Source organism: Arachis stenosperma, chromosome 4, assembly GCF_014773155.1.
Source record: "Arachis stenosperma cultivar V10309 chromosome 4, arast.V10309.gnm1.PFL2, whole genome shotgun sequence".
Taxonomy (NCBI): domain Eukaryota; kingdom Viridiplantae; phylum Streptophyta; class Magnoliopsida; order Fabales; family Fabaceae; genus Arachis; species Arachis stenosperma.
The window spans coordinates 144,221,138-144,238,247 of NC_080380.1; the positions used below are offsets into that span (position 1 = coordinate 144,221,138).

General features: G+C 28.2%; 2 protein-coding genes and 1 pseudogene across 3 annotated transcripts; 1 reads left to right on the forward strand and 2 right to left on the reverse strand.

The window, feature by feature from the left end:
* Positions 1-1,152: 1,152 nt before the first annotated feature.
* LOC130977158 (ATP-dependent zinc metalloprotease FTSH 3, mitochondrial-like) lies at positions 1,153-3,962 on the reverse strand. 2 transcript variants are annotated; one of them, XM_057902186.1, is made up of 5 exons: positions 3,790-3,962; positions 3,491-3,716; positions 3,128-3,255; positions 2,040-2,353; positions 1,153-1,448 (listed from the first exon to the last, which is right to left on the reverse strand). In XM_057902186.1, the coding sequence occupies exons 1-5, from the start codon at positions 3,838-3,840 to the stop codon at positions 1,403-1,405; spliced, it is 765 nt and encodes a 254-aa protein (XP_057758169.1). In that variant the 5' UTR covers positions 3,841-3,962; the 3' UTR covers positions 1,153-1,402. The 2 variants fall into 2 exon arrangements, with proteins under 2 accessions (XP_057758169.1, XP_057758168.1); XM_057902185.1 differs by lacking the exon at positions 1,153-1,448 and having other exon boundaries at positions 1,749-2,353.
* A 3,581-nt stretch (positions 3,963-7,543) lies between these two features.
* On the reverse strand, positions 7,544-11,289 carry LOC130975815 (glycosyl hydrolase 5 family protein-like). The gene is made up of 3 exons (XM_057900548.1): positions 10,696-11,289; positions 8,928-9,519; positions 7,544-7,968 (listed from the first exon to the last, which is right to left on the reverse strand). The coding sequence occupies exons 1-3, from the start codon at positions 11,287-11,289 to the stop codon at positions 7,544-7,546; spliced, it is 1,611 nt and encodes a 536-aa protein (XP_057756531.1).
* Positions 11,290-15,139: 3,850 nt separating this feature from the next.
* LOC130975816 (probable ribosome biogenesis protein RLP24) lies at positions 15,140-16,625 on the forward strand (annotated as a pseudogene).
* The last annotated feature ends 485 nt before the right edge of the window (positions 16,626-17,110 follow it).

Genomic DNA, 17,110 nt, shown 5'->3' on the forward strand with positions numbered 1-17,110 from the left:
CATTAATCTCACATCTTGCGAAGAATGAAAAACAAAAATTCAGAATTGCTCCATAATCAATAAAACTTATATGCGTTACCGTCTAAATTTAAATGGTAGCGTCAATACTGATGAGTTGAATGAAAATATATGTGTCTATCTTGAGTTCAAACACTAGTTATGTTTATGTTGAACTAGACATTGGCTACATAGTTATGTTTATTTTGGGTTCCAGTACTAGTTATGCTTATGTTAGTCTATAGGGATGTCCATGGATCAGATTCGATCCGCATATCCGCGATATTTATCCGAATCCGATCCGAAAATTGTGGATATGGATCCGATCCGCAAGGCTTTTGGATCGGATCGGATCGGATCCGCATACTAATCGGATCGGATTGCGGATTTTGTGTTGGTATCCGCATATCCGCGTATCCGCAAAATTAAAGAAATAAATAAGTAAATATTCTTTTTATGTTTTATTTCAATTAATAATTATCATATATGTTATATTATTTTAATTTATTATTTAAGAAAAGTATGTTTAATATTATTTTAAAAATAAACATATTTAAAAGAATAGAAAAAATGAATTTTATTGATATTTTTTTAATAAAAATAAGTTTTTAAAAATATATTTGTGTTTTGCGGATATATTCGATATCCGACCCGATCCGCAAATGTGCGGATCGGATCGGATCCAACCTTAAAAGCTGCGGATATTGGATCCGATCCGATCCGATGATTTTAATGCGGATCGGATCGAATTTTTGGCCATATCCGATCCGATCCGCGGACACCCCTATTGGTCTAGACACTAGCTATATAGTTATGTTTATTTTGGGTTCAAAAACTAGCTCTTTTGTGAAGACTGAAGACATTTGCTATGTTATGACTACTATTTACCTACTTGGATTATAATGTTGTTGGCTTTCCCATATGGTCTATACGTACTGTAGTTTACTTAGGTTCTGACTATCGTTCCCCTATCTGTATTTGCGTATTCCAAGTTATATCATGAAAACTGCATCGATGTCATAGTACAATTAAAATAAGGGTATAAATAGGAAAATATATGACCATCTAAGTCTACATCTGTCAATTTTAAAACCGAATAGGGCCATAGGGGTACATATGTCATCTTTCTTTGCTCCTATTAGAGCTTTGGCCAACCCTATTCATTCTCCTTCAATCTCATCAATCTCATACAAAGTATTGGCAATCCTTTGTCTGCAAATGAAAACAACATAAACCCAAGGTATCAACAAAACCCCAGCACCATGAAAAAAATAGATTAACCTTGTACGTACCTTCCATTAAGGACAACTAATAACCCATCTCCCAGAATTAGTAGCTGTGCCAAACTAAAGGAGAACCACGTCCATACCACAGTTGCATTTGCCATCAACTTTGCTCTCACCCTTCATCCATGAACTTGCAGACCCAAAAAGACTGCTGCTACCGTTCGACTGCGTATACGGGATTACAAATTAGTTTCCTCTCTTTCGTGGTCAGATTTGTAAGCATTTAAATCTTTCAGGGTCAGTTTTGGTTGTTTATTCTTATTATTTATTAGAGTATCGATCTTATCCTTCTCTTTTGTTCATGAATTTATCGGTTTCGATCAAATTCCTCTAATTTTTTCTGTAGCACTACACAACATCTTTTTAACAATGTACCAGTAAATAGTTCCACAATAAAAGTATCCTTTTAAAAGGGTACATAGGAAATATATCCAGAGAAATACTTCTCTTGCATAGGCACCAATTACTTGTGTTACTTGAGTTCTTAGGATTTCGCCCTTATGATTAACACTAGTAACACTGCTACTCAACTTATAATGTCATAAGAGTTAAACGGTCAACTTGTACTGTCATGTCATAAGAGTTAAACGGCTCAACATTGCTGTCTTGTGGAAGTTAAATTTTATTATCTGGACTAATGGATTGCTAAGTCAGTCTACACCAACACCAAGTCCGCCTTACAATCACGTTATCATATACAGGCCCAGGAGTAACAGCAAGGTTCCCGAAAACAAAGCAATCCCTGTTAGACAATACCTCATCAACTCCTGCTCCCAATCCTCTTCAAAAGAATATGTAACAGGAACATAATCATGGGGTTCAAGGCCTAGTTCTTCTTGTGCTGCTTTTAATTTCTCCTCAAAAGATTTCACACTTCCAATATTGAAATAAAATTTATACTGCCCACCAGTTCCCTTCGCGGGGAGGGTTCCTTCGACAACTTCACTGTCTGTTTGGTTACGTGGAGTATTCCTCACGTATATTCTGGCAATTGACTTATTTATTGACACAACAATATGGTCTACTAAACGTGGCTCCAAAAGCTCATATTTAAACTCCTGAAAGTTAATCTGCACATAATCAAATTATTCTTGATGTCAACACGAAATCATATAACGAAACAGAAGAAACTAACAAAATCAGACACAAAAAAATATCTTATAGCCAGGAGGAACAGTGGTGTAATCTCTTCTTAGAAATCATGCAAAGTCATCCTTATTATAGCAAACACTTCACAGCTCAAACAAAATTCAAGACTTGCAACAACCAAATTCTTGAAATGGAGCTTCAATACAAGCAAGCTGTCGGTGACAGCAGCATAGAGCTCATTTAGCAGATACACCATTTTTCCAATATGAATAACTTTAGCCATAGAAAAATTCACCAAGTAAAATCAGTAAAGGGTATATCAATTAAATGAGCTTCATATAAGAGTCCCTGAAAATAAAACTTCCAATGGTACACGCATGCCAACGAGGATAAGGACTAAGGAGAAGACAAGGAATCAGGGAGGGCTCCTAATGATATAAAAAAAAGCAGGTCTCAGAAAAGATACTGATGTAGCATCAAAAGAATTCAGCATACAACGTAGTGTGATGCATGATATAAAATAGCACCAGTTTTTATGAGCTCTGCTATTTCCATGTATCCCAATACATTGAAAGATGAAGACAATTGAGGCAAAATGTATCACTTATCTGGGCAATACATGGTGAACTTTTCATGCATTTGAAATCACTGATTTCATCAAATGAAAAGCAGGTATTTGTATATCTCAATTTCACTGATCCAACAAATTCAAACCAAGCAACAGGCACTGGTAATATGCTTAAAGCTATGCTTACCTGTTGCCCTTCAGGACGATAAAACCATGCAACCGTGATTAGCGCCATCACCAAAGAAGAGATAAAAGGTTGCTTAAAGGGAAAAAAGTTAACATTTCCATGATCATCTCTATTTGTCTCTGACTCTTCTGAAATTAGAAGGAGCAAATGTACACATTACAAAAGTTATAGCACGATACGCCAAACCCAAGAAGAATAAAGAAAAATTAAAAGAGCATCTACAAGTCTATAAGAACTACACAAAAAGTTAAGCAACTGTTAACCTATTATTAGTTGATATTAGTGCACCAATCACACAATTTGCGATGATCAACTTCACACAATACACAGTACACAGATGGCACAGCAAAAGCCCTAACTTACTATTCTTCTTAGATCTTTCGCTGAAAAACAACCGGTAATGAATCTTAGGGTTCGCCGGAACACAATTAAAATCAGGCAAACTGGAAAGGATTCCCTTTCCACGAGCTCTAGCATGAGCAACATATCCCCTGAAAAACCCTAATCCCAATTCTGTTCCTTGTGAATGCACATTCGTTCGCGTAGCTCCGAGAAGGGTTCCCAATTTCGCATCACCGCGCAAATATTCCTGCAATCCAAATCCTGAGGAGCAAACGGAACTCGGATCGAAAGAGGGAAAAAAAAGGGAGAAGGTTTCTTACTTTGGCGCGTGAAGAGCGCGAGAGTGAGCGCCCAATCCTTGAAAAAATCATGGTTGGAAGAAAGCACAGACAGAGGAAGAAGAAGCGGATTTGGGAGAGAATGAGGAAGTGTGTTAATATCGGTGGCGAAAATAATATGAACGCTATGGTTTAAGCTTTAAGGCAGTTTTATAATAGAGAATTAGAGATGCAACATGTAGACTATTTCCTGTATCATATGCCTTTTGGTTAAAATTAGAGGCCCATCCAATTGACCCAATTCTTATACTATTTCTCTTTGTTCATGAACTACCTAACTGCCTTGCCATCTGATATAGCCGCAGCATGCATGCATGAAGTTGGGAGAGAAATTTTTAATTGGAGGAAATTATGGGGTGGGTCAGTAGAACCAATGTTATGTTGTTTATTTAAGTATTTAAAGTTTGTTTTGTTCATTAAATACTTAATACGATTAAATGATAGATTAAGAAAGAAAAGTGTTTAGTTATTAGAATTAAAAAAAAAGGAAAAATTTAGAAGACAACACTTTTATTAAAGTATCTCTATTTTTTATAGTAATTTGTTTAAGGCGAAAATTTTTGACATATACTATTTTTTAATTTGTGTATTGAACCAGTCATTTTTATTCAGATCAAATCATCTTCACATTTCTCTATTTTTTTTTAAATAGTGACTCATCATACAAAATTATTCTGTTATGATAGGAATCTTTTATGATATTTACAAATTTATTAGGATTATAATGAAGTGTATAGAATTCTTCTTGTATATATATCTATAACTCTAAAAAATGATAACGAAATTCAAATAATACATATTTTATTAATCTTTCTTTCTCTATCCATTGTCTTAGTATAACTACTTAGGATTAAAAGTCGTTTAAATATTATATAACTATTTTAAAAATCTTAATGATCTTAATTAATTCAAATTTGTTTTGTCCCAAGTTTTGTTGGGTCGTCGCTGACTTGCTGTGCTACCTAATGAACTACTTTTTCTAATATCAAAATAAAGCAATACGGTATTATATTAAATGCTAGAGGACAAAAATATCCTGAGTGAATCTCTTTTTGTTTTGTCGACATGTCAAGTGAGCAATATGATTTTTTCACCCTTTGGTTGAGAAAAGATATTACCAAGATATTGTATAGGAAGAAAACTTTTGTAGACAGCGATTGATGTTTTTGTTAGACGCTATATGTGCATGCGCTGCTCGTGGTTTTTATTTAGAGTAGTTTGTTTAAATACTTCCTTTTGTGTGGAAGCTTCTGGAAATTAACATGAGCGCCAATAATCCTATGACTAGTTATATAAGGACATGGATTTATCTAACAAAAACAAAAAAAAAATTGGATTTAAAGGCTATTTAAATGTATTATAAAATCACTTATTCTAAAAGTTTAAGTTGATAGAAAAAAATACTATAAATAATTATATTTTTACTTAAGTAAGAGCTTCTTTTGCATTTGTATTATTTTTGCATAAGTCTTTTTTTTCTTTTATTTATCTTATGTCATTTTTTTATTTTTGAGGTTCATTAAGGATTGGACGTAGAGTTTTGATACCATATCATGAAATTATTCATTTTCAAAGCTTAAGTTGATAGGAGAAATCAATATGAATAGTCATATCTCTAACAAAATATATATAGAAAAGTAAAAAAAAAATTACTATTGAGTTTGGAAAATTTATATGATGATCAAATATTATTATAATCTAAATTAAAAAATTATTAAAATTATTATTAAGTATTTTATTTAATAATTTTTAATAGGTTGTTTGATGATTTTTGTTTAAGTGTGCAGAAAGCAAATTAATTTTTAATATTGGACTAAAATGTAATAAAACCCAATTTGATTATTGAATGACAAGTCTTACACAAAATTTATTTCATAAATAGTGGTTGAATATTAAAAGAGAAAGAGATCCACATAGGCCAAAATCACAAGCCCATAAACTAAAATGGATGGATCAAAGAGAGAAAGAAACCCAAAGTCATTAAAGCATACTTCGGTTACTACATTCCTTGGTAACCAAAAGTTTTACACGTTGCTTTATGTCTTAGAGAATGAGAGTGGAAATTCAATTTGGTTTAATTTCAATTAATGCTTTCACCGAAAGCTTTCTTCCTTCTCTCTTCTTTCTCTTCTGCTTCGGTCACTTCAATCATTAAAAAAGAAGAAAGTCTAAGGAAGATTTTTACTCCAGAAGGAAAGATTTTGGTGAAAGGTTTCAAGATTTTTGTTGCCAAAAAAAGAAGCAATTCGACTCAATCTATTTTTGGGACCAAAGTCAAGATCAATGACCAAGATTGAAGAAGTTTGAAGAAAAAGGGTGAAAGTGATGAGGTAAGCTTGCATGCATCAACCTCGGTTTTCTCAACCCCTTCTGATGAAGCCGCTGCTACTCTTTGGTAGGAGAAGAAGTTGTTGGGTTGGGATTTCAACCTTAGAAGCTTTCCCTTTTATATTAAGGGTGAACGGCCAAGGGTTGAGATTAAGGAAAGAAAGTGAAAATACAGAGTTCTCATAGCTACCCGAGCTTCCTGAGTACTTCTCCTTCAGTGGTGTTCATTTTGTTTTCTTTTTCTTAGTTTTGTCAGTCTGAATCTCATGGTTAAAAGAAAAACATGATGATGTTTATAAGAAAAAGCCAGTGAGAGAAAAAAGACAGTGATCAAACTTAGAGAAAAAGGCATAGATGTTTCTGAGTTTCTTTGTACATCTGTATATTGTGTGTCATGATCCTATTGAAATTTTCTTATAAGTTAGGTTAGTACTTTGCTGGTGAAAGCTTGATTTCAGTCTAAGTCAAGTTCAGATTGGGGTTAGAATCTAGATTTGTCCCAAATAAGATTGGGTAGATCCTAGGGAAAGAAATTAATGATTGTAATCTGTTAATGATGATAATAAAATTTCGTTACTGTTGTGATGGAGACTGAATATAGGCTGCATTGCACTTATCAGCTGAATTATGATATATTTTGGTGTCATTATCTCTTCTCTGTTTTTGGTTCTTAGGAGACAAAATGAAAAATGTCTCTCAATTTGTTGTTACGAGACAAAACAAAAATGTCTCTTAACTATTGTTATGAGACAAAAAGTGAAAATATCTCTTGAAATTCATTAGAAAAGTAAAAGTAATACTCTACAAAAAAAAAAGCTAAGATTTAACTTTCATCTTTTTTTAGCCATTGATTATCATTAATTACAATATTTAAGTGTGTGACATGTGCCTTATGACTAAATCAAGGGTTCTAAAAATCAATTCAAACGGATCGGTTGGATTAAAAATTAATGAAAAGTGCGGTTTGATTTGTATAGAAAACTATATATATAAAAAAAATATTTTAGAATTGGAAAAATTGGCATAAATTGATTGGTCAAATTGAACCGAAATCTAGTCATAGTTTAGACTAAAAGTTAGGATACAAAATTTAAAATTTAAAATTTAAAATTAAAAAATTTAAATGATATTGATAAAAAAAATTGACTGATTGAACTTTTATTGAAATGTTGGATATTGTTTTTCTTTCAAAATTTTTATCATTGTGGATTAGGCTCGCTCTAAAGTGGTGAAATAATGACTTCCTAATTTTAGGCTATTTTCATTTAACAAATGATAAGAGAATATAATGAATGTATTCATTTTTTATAAATATGAATAAAACACTAACGTCCAATGGAGGATGATAATGTTCTCCACATAATGGCCTCTATGACAATAATATATAATTATGATAAAAATAACATAATTATTCAACATTTGTTGGAACCAGTTGAAACCATTGACTCTGGGGATTATCCAAACACCCAGTATCATCTCCAACACAAATGCATTTATTTGTGACTAATATTGATGAGTTTCTATCTTTGTCTAAGCACAATCCAGTATTGTTGTGTTGTAAATGCAAACCAGAATCAGATATGAACTTCCAAGAACTACATAAGTCACTTGATGATGAGCAATCAGATGAGACAACAGCAGGATCACCTTCTGTTCCAAGAGATTTCAAACAATGATCTCCATTCAATTTGATCTTGTCTCCCTCTTGATTCCACCCACTTGCTTTTTTACAATCACCAAGTTCAATTTGGTTGTAGTTTTGATCAGCTTTCACACATAGCCCACTTTGTGGGTGATACAAGATGTGGGAATATGGTGCCTTTGAAGATGGATCTGTACAAATTAAACTTAATTAAACCTCTAATAATAATAATAATAATAATAATAATAATAATAATAAAACCCATATGTTCATTAAGTTTGTGTTGTGGTGTGCATAACATTAATTGAAATCAATATTAGTTCAAAAAAAATATTTTTGATACACTAATAATATAATTTTAAAATTTTAAAATATTGTTTGATTTTTATAATGACTATCTAATGTAATATTTAATAACACGGTATTATTAAATGATTTAGACTAATACTTAATTTAGTCATTAAATTTATATGCAAACTCTAATTTACTCTCTAAATTTTTAATTACTTTTTTTTAGTCTCCAAATGTTGTAAATGTGATGACTTACATTAGTTTCAGAATAATTTTCCGCACAAAAATATTAATGAAGCGCTGACATGGACAACCAAATGTCATGCTAAAATTTGTAAATCGATACCATTTTTATTATGACACTCAAATAGCCCATTATCAACATCAAATCACTTGCTTTAGAAAAAATAGTTTTAATAAATATTACTTATGAAATTCTTTTTAGAAAATTTGAGTGTCAAAACAAAAATGAAGTTGGACAGAGTTTAACGGGACATCTAACTGTTTACGTTAGTGTTCTGTTAATGTTTGTGCGTCAAAAATTATTTTAGAGACTAATATAAATCACACTCGCAAAATTTGAGGATTAAATAGAAACCATTGAAATTTTAAAGATAAATTTACGTATAAATTTAGGGACTAAATTGAATATTTTTTTATTGATTTATTATCTATTTTTAAATAACTGTAATGTGTCATCGCTACTATAATCATTAATGACTATTTTTGTCTCTAATTAAAAAAATGATAATAAAAAAGAATATTAACTTTGATTAAAATATTTTAAAAATTTAGTCTAACGATAACGTGTTAAAATAATACTTTATCCTTTATAATTAATATGGTATGGCATACGTACCTTGAAGTGTGTTTAGCAATAACTGAAATCTCTTACGGAATTGAGGGTAAGTTGTTCCATTCCAATAGAAGTTGTTTAAACCATAAACTTCAGGAGCATCAACTTTCCCTTGTCTCAAATAATAGCTACCTTGCAATCCCCACCAACACCAATCAATGTCTCTCTCAGCAAGGAAAGTCAACATGCAAGTCAACCATCTCTCATCACTCTGTGGTTTTGCAATCAAATCCATCCCAAACTCACTTATGAACAAAGGTGAATCGTAATCATCATCACTAAGGACAAAACCGACATTTTCTTCTAGATCACTCTTCACTGAAGCACACACAGAATTTGCTGATTTATTGCCCCAGTTAGGGTTCCAATAAGGGTAGTTATGTGCCTCAAACACAACCTTGTTCCTTGGTTCTACGTTCAATGGAGTTTCCTTCAAGAATCTGAGATCGGATGCGTAGTAAAAACCTGAGAAGATCATCAACACGTTTGGGTTTTGGTGGTGAATGGCTAATGCTGCTCGTCTCATGTTACTGTACCAAGCTGCCACATTTTGATTCGGCCCACGAAGTTCATTCCGCAAACTTATTGCAACGATCTATTGGGTTCAATAATGTCAATTTAAAATCAGTTCTTGATTTGGAACAAGTGATTCCTGGTTTCATGCTATCAGAATTTTTTTATATATAAAAAAATAGAAATATTTTTGTGAGGGAAAGAATTTAAAATAGAAATAAAAAGGAGAATTAGAGAAGAATCAAATCAATTAAAAGAAAAAAAAAACAAAGATAATTCTATTTATAAAAATAGAATTGTTTTTGTGAATTCGGAAGAATTTAAAATAGGAACAAAAGTGAATTAAATGAGAATCAAATCAATAAAAGAAAAAGAAAAAAATTCCATTTATAAAAAATTTAAAAAAGATATAATTTACTAATAAAAATTACTTAATTAGGCTATTAGACTCACATTTACTTTATATACTTTTCTTAAAATTCGATCATTGTTATATATATATATAAAAGATAAAAAAAATTTAAAAATTATTTGTCTACAATATTTTTCAATCTTAAATAAATAATTATAATATATGTGATTATGGTAAGTAATTAAATACATATAACATGTCATTTAGGCTGCGTTTCATTTTTATAATAGAACAAGACAAGATACTAAAAATAAGACATAAAAAGTAGAGACACAAAATTTTGTGTTTTTGTATTTTGTTTGGTAATAAACTAGAACAAATTACAAAAATTTAACTTATTCTATTTTTTCATTCAAAAATTTAAAACAAAAAATATAATTATAAAAAATTAACAAGAATAATAAAAGAAAAAATAAAAAATAAGTTGTTCTCTTATTAGTGTATTCACATTCTTCCTGTCAAGATGGATACAAAATACACTAATTCAGTGTCTCTGAATAATATTGTCTTTGTTCATGTCTCCTCTGTCAAACATAATTTTATGTTTTTATATCCATGTCTCAGCGTCCTATCTCTATAAATAAACGCGGCCTTGTATACACATTAATCGATAGTTGCCACAAGTTAATACACATCAGTATTTTTATTAACAGTGTTAATATTTAAGTATATAATTGAAATATATTCGAAACATTAGAAAAAAAATTGAAACAAATTAAACATAAAAGATAAATTAAAATATTTTAGGGAAAAAAAATATAATCTACCCTAAAAATATTTTAATAAATAACACAACATTTGTTACCTTCTAATTAATTAGTTATAAATACTAATATCGATACTCACATTAGATAAATTCTTGAAAAATTGAGCTGCCAAAGTGTGTCCTTGCACCCACTCATCAGGATCAAAACTTGAGTCTCCAAAGAAACCATTGCCGTCGTCGCTGTCGCAACACCATCTCGGCTTGCTGACGTGGTTGTCGGCGACAACCATAATGTTGGCACTGAAAAGTTGTTTAACAACAAAAGCATAGGCTTGAGGATGAGTCATGTTCAAGAAATCATTGTTATACTTCATGATCCCTAATTTGATCTCTTCCAATTTCAAATCATCAAGGGTTTGTAAAATGGTTTGGTTAAAGTAACGAGTGAACATGAAGGTTGGCCAAGTGAGACGAATGCAATTGAGGCCGAAAGAAGAAATGTGAGTGACAATGTTGCTTAGAGTTTGTTTGTTCAAACCCTCTGCCAACATTACACTCATGTGTGATGGCCAATTCGCACATCTTAGCTTCACACGTTGCCCTGTCTTTTCTTCAACAATCCTTTTATTGTTGATTGAGAGAGGATAAGAAAATGAATGTGATGCAAACACAGCTTGTAACACTACTATGAAGAGGGTAATTATGATCAATAGTAGTAGTGAAGATTTTGCCATTATTTAGCTTTTGTTTGGGGGGAGAAGCAGGGTGGGTTTTGATTTTTAAATATAATGTCTAGATTCAATTATAAATACTCCTAGACACTTTATTTTGAGATTTGGTGGCATTGATTACTTTCTTTTTTTATCATCAATCAACATCTTCTATTTTGTACGTAATTAATGTACGTAGCGGTGCGATACACGGAAAATGTTTATTTTTTATTTATATTTAAAATATATTTTTAAATTTTTTTATAAATTTTTTTTGGAGTATATTTTTATTTGGTTTAAAAACAAAAAAGAATTTGTCAAAATTAAAGGCCTTTAAGTGATTATAAAATGATATCTTTTATAAAATAAATTCTATATTCATGACTAGTTGTTTTGAATCAAATTTTATTTTAACCAACATCAAGATTGATCATATCATAAATTTTTTTTAAGATAGTTTCTTTCTCGAATAGAGATATATTTTGATTTTTAATTATGCATTATATAAGGTACTCTTATAAAATAATATCAAAAGAAAGAATTAATTAAGAAGAGTATAAAATATATAATTATTGATTTATTCTTGATATACAAATTACAATGCAATTACTTTTTCGTCAATTAGAACTATTTAGATTGGAGCTTTCTTTCTCCGCATCTCAAATTTTTTACATTTCACAATCGAAGTACTATTGTTTTACCTTGACATTCCTAATAAAAAAAGTTTAAGGGCCAACTACACTCATAAGCCAACTTTTATTTCTGATTTTGAAATTCGAAAAATTAGAATAATGGAGAGTTATTTTTTTTGTTTATTGAATGTGCCATATTTATATAAACTATTAAATTTTATTAGATTAAAATTAAAGGCTAATATAAAAAAAGAGTATTGATGGACTCTAATAAATAGAGAACATCATAGTACATAAATAAATATTTTAAATAATAATACTTTAATACACAGTACTTTAAATGGCAACAGAATCTTTTATTCTTAAATAATAAAATATAAAATATATAAATACAAAATATCTAAATATTCTTTATTTATTAAAATTAATTATTATACAAAATTTTTTATAATATTAAAAAATTATATTAAAATAATATTTTAAATTGTAACATAAAAATATAAAATAATTAAAATTTTATTTTATATTACTTGATAAATAATTAAATTATTATATTTATAATTTATTAATTAATTATTTTTATTAAAGATATTATTATATAATATAATTTTTTATAAAAATATTTTTAAAATATAATTCACGTATAATAGGATTGTATAATTTACACACACACACACACATATATATATATATATATATATATATATATATATATATATATATATCATGTATTATATATAATATTTTAAATAAATTATATTTTATTATATATAAGTTAATAGTAATTAGTTAGTTATTACTTATCAGACTATTAATTTTATTTAACATATTTCAGATACTTCTATATCAAATAATACCAGTTTAATTGATCCTTAAGCCTTGTTTAATTTTAATTTCTTCAGCATACTTCACTGTGAGAGTTTGATTTGGTGGGTATAGTGTGTTGAAGAAAAATAAAATAAAAAAAAATTTATGGAATCATTTCATCAAATTTATTTTTTTTTCTATAATAATTTATTCATTAGGTATGAATTTAATTCCTATATACTGATAAGAGTAAATTTTTTTTATATATATACATTTACGTGTATTATTATGTCATTTTAAAAATATAATTTACGTATATATAGGATTGTATAATCTACGTGTATATATATATATATATATATATATATATATAATATTTTAAATAAATTATATTTTAAGAATATTTTTATAAAAAATTATATTATATAATAATATTTTTAATAAAAATAGTTAGTTAATAAATTTTGACTATAATGATTTAATTATTTGTTAAGTAATATAAAATAAAATTTTAATTATTTTATATTTTTATGTTATTATTTAAAATATTATTTTAATATAATTTTTAATATTATAAAAATTGTATAATAATTAATTTTAATAAATAAAAAATATTTAGATATTTATATTTATATATTTTATATTTAACTATTTAAGAAAAAAAGATTATGTTGCCATTTAAAGTATTTTGTATTAAAATATTATCATTTAAAGTATTTATTTATGTACTATGATATTCTGTATTTATTAGAGTCCATCAATACTCTTCTTTTGTATTAGCCTTTGATTTTAATCTAAACAAATCTAATGGTCTATATAAATATGACACATTCAATAAGCAAATAAGTGTTGAGCTCATTTTAGACATACCTGTTAATTTCATCGCTAGTTAGTTCTTTAACAAACCGCAATATTGAGTTCTTTTTAAGGGTTTGTTGTTGGTCAATGGTTTACTACATGCACAAAGTGGAATTTAAACTCCTCACACTTGTTTAGGAAGACTAATGAACTAACCATTAGACCAATCTAACTTAGTTGTAATAGAATTTATATAAATCACATTTAATGTGTGTAATTAATAATAAATTAAAATATTATCTTTTTTTAATATTGTAATAATATATATTTTTTTCATCAATTGATTTAAAATATTAATACATGCTTCATAATTTTAAGAATATATCATTCTTATCATTTATATACTATTATATTAATATACCTATTATTTATAATTTTTTATATACTAAATTTATATATTATATTCATTTGTGTTTAGTATTATTTAAAATATTTGTCTACTCTCAAAATTAAAATGAAAAATTCTTTTTACTAAGAGATTATAATTCTAATTATTAGGTTCTAATTGATTAGATTTTAATTATTGTTATTTTAAGGAATTTAATTATTAGGTATTAATAGTTTAAAAATGTCCTACAGATATTTGATTCTTTTTTCATGTATTCATTACAAAAATAAATCTAATGATCAGTTTAATTAATATTAAATTAGGATATTATTTATCTCATAATTATATATTAAGTATGTATTTATTTAAATAATTCTTTTATTATTTGTAAAAATTTAATTAATATACATTATATTTGATAATTATTTTATCATATATTCTTTTAATTGTAGTCATTATGAGAAGTTATTATATTTATAATTTTATATAAAATAAATATTAAAAATATTTAATATTATTTAAATGTTTTTTTTTGAATAGTTATACACTTTTAGGAACTTATGCATAAATAGAGAAAAAATAAAGACCATCAAAATAAAAGCATATCCAATACATCAAAAAATAAAATTTTAAAATTACTGACTAAAACAAATTAATCACAAAATTTCTAACGAAGAAAAAACTAAAAATATTATTTTATTATCAAAATTAAATTTAAAATTTCTATTTAAGAGATTAATATATTATCCCTTAATCAGAATTTATGCATTTAATTATCATGCTTTTAAGATTAAGAAATAAATTATTCATTAATAATATAATAATTTAATTTTTTAATTCGAGAAAAAATAATTATGTATAGTTATAATATAATTTGTATAATTTATGTTTAATGTAATTAATAATAAATTAAAATATTATCTTTTTTTAATATATATATATATATATATATATATATATATATATATATGTTCCTATCATTAATTAATTTAAAACATTAATACACACATTTTATCTTTAATAATATATAAATATTTTATTTTTCATAATCATATATTAATATATAAGTTCTTTCTATTATAATACTTTTAAGATTAGAAAAAAATTATTAATTAATAATATAATAATAAAGAGCATAAAAAATCATATCAATATATCAGGAAATAAAATCTCAAACTATCTAAAACAAATTATGGATTTCGAACAAAGAAGAAGTTTAAAATTTATTTTAGGTGTTTGTTACGGTACGATGATAAATTCATACGTACCGATATGTTTAAAATATGAACAAGTAGTAACAAGCTATGTGGAATTTATTTTCCACGTCAGCATTTAATTTTTTTTAAATATATATTATATCACCACGTTTACTAATATACCCCTTTAATTAAATAAAAATAAAATTATATTTTTTATTTAATTTTATAAAAAGTCCTAAACATCCTTACTTTATTTGATTAAACAAAAATACCCTTTTAAATCAATCAAATTTTAGAATTCAATTAATCCTAATTTTATAGTTTTAATTAATTTAAACAAAACATATTAAAAAAAACAAAAATCAATCGTTCTTCGTCTTCTCCAATTGCCCTAATCATTCATCCCCTCTGAAGCAAAGGAAAACATATCAAAAAAATAAAAAATCAGTATGTTCTTCATCTTCTCGTAATATCATTCGTGCCCCCTCCCCTCTGAAACACACCAAAACGGCAAAATCCTAACAATAATTTACTGCATTGATTTTGGTAGTTAGCCACTCACAAAATTTAAAGAACCTAAAGGAGAAAGAAGGCTAAACCACTCAACTGAACAAACGTTGCGTCTTTCTCTTCTATGGAAGTTTTTGGAGAAGTGTTGGTTTTGTTTCTCAACCGTATATCCTGGTCATGGAATCCAGTTTGTTCGTAATGATGCCAAGGTGCAAGTCAAATTTTCAATTCTATGAATTTCTTATACAATCAATTCACTAGAGAAACCATAAGTTAACTCCTCGTTTTGTTGCGCAAATTTTTCGATTTTGTAGGTCTAAATGCCATAAGAACTTTAAAATGAAGAGGAACCCTCGTAAGGTCAAATGGACCAAGGCATATCGAAGAGTGCATGGAAAGGATATGACTCAGGTCAATTATTACTATTTATTATCAAATTTTATCTTTGATTTATTTTTTTATATATCTTGTAATTTTATTTATCGTGGTATGCTTAGGGTTTCAGAGTTATTGTGCTATTGTTTTAGGATTCAACGTTTGAATTCAAGAGGAAGCGGAACAAATCGGAGAGATATGACAGGAACCTTGCTGAGTATGTGCTTAAGGCCATTCCTAAGATTGATAAAATCAGAGTCACCAGAGAGGAAAGACACCATAAGAATAGGTCCTTGCTTGAATCTTCTATTATTATGTATATAGTGTGGATTTGTGGAACCTTGGTTTCTATGAAAAATGTCTTTAATTTTTTTTACTCTAGTCAATAACGAAAAAATTGAATTGAAACTGTATTGAAGAGCTTCGTAAATGTCTTTAATGTGGTTGTTTGTTGATGTTTTGAGGCGACTTTTGCAAGATGAAGGGAAACAAGGTGTAGGTGCAGAGGAAGGCGACGAAGGAGTTGGGCCAGGGTATCAGTTTGGTCAAAGCTCCTTTGGCCCTTCAGCAAGATCCGTCTCTCACTTTACCAAAGATCAAAGTCATGTTTCCCAACAGCAATCACAGCCGAATCAACCTATGGAAGAGTGATTCGTTTGGCAATGCTGGCCTTATTTTGTTCCGGTTCGATATTTGCAGCTGGATTAATGACCTTCTGAGATCCAAATTACTAGTGTTAGTTTACTTGAGAGATGATTCATGTCATGTCATGTTGCGATATTAGGAGAAGATGAAGAACAGATTGATTTTTTATTTTTTTGATATGTTTTCCTTTGCTTCAGAGGGGGATGAATGATTAGGAGAATTGGAGAAGACGAATAACTATTGATTTTTGTTTTTTTTTATGTTTTTGTTTTGTTGTTTAAATTAATTGAAACTATAAAATTAGAATTAATTGAATTCTAAAATTTGATTGATTTAAAAGGGTATTTTTGTCTAATCAAATAAAATAAGGATGTTGAATTGGTTATAAGCAGTAGTTGAAAAAATGGATACAGAACAAAGCTCTGCTAGGGTTTCCACCCAAGAGGACGACCTAATGCAGAGAAGTACGAAGAAAGTGAAGACGCGAGGAG

Bases quoted from the DNA above. Each gene is read 5' to 3' on its own strand.
- LOC130977158 (XM_057902185.1), bottom strand. From the start codon at position 3,840: ATGATTTTTTCAAGGATTGGGCGCTCACTCTCGCGCTCTTCACGCGCC. The intron at 3,256-3,490 runs GTAAGTTAGGGC...TTCTAATTTCAG, and splicing joins CGAAAGATCTAAGAAGAATA to AAGAGTCAGAGACAAATAGA. The intron at 2,354-3,127 runs GTAAGCATAGCT...GATTATGTGCAG, and splicing joins ATCGTCCTGAAGGGCAACAG to ATTAACTTTCAGGAGTTTAA.
- LOC130975815 (XM_057900548.1), bottom strand. From the start codon at position 11,289: ATGGCAAAATCTTCACTACTACTATTGATCATAATTACCCTCTTCATA. The intron at 9,520-10,695 runs GTGAGTATCGAT...TGAACCCAATAG, and splicing joins TTTTCAAGAATTTATCTAAT to ATCGTTGCAATAAGTTTGCG. The intron at 7,969-8,927 runs GTACGTATGCCA...TAATTTGTACAG, and splicing joins ATTGCTAAACACACTTCAAG to ATCCATCTTCAAAGGCACCA.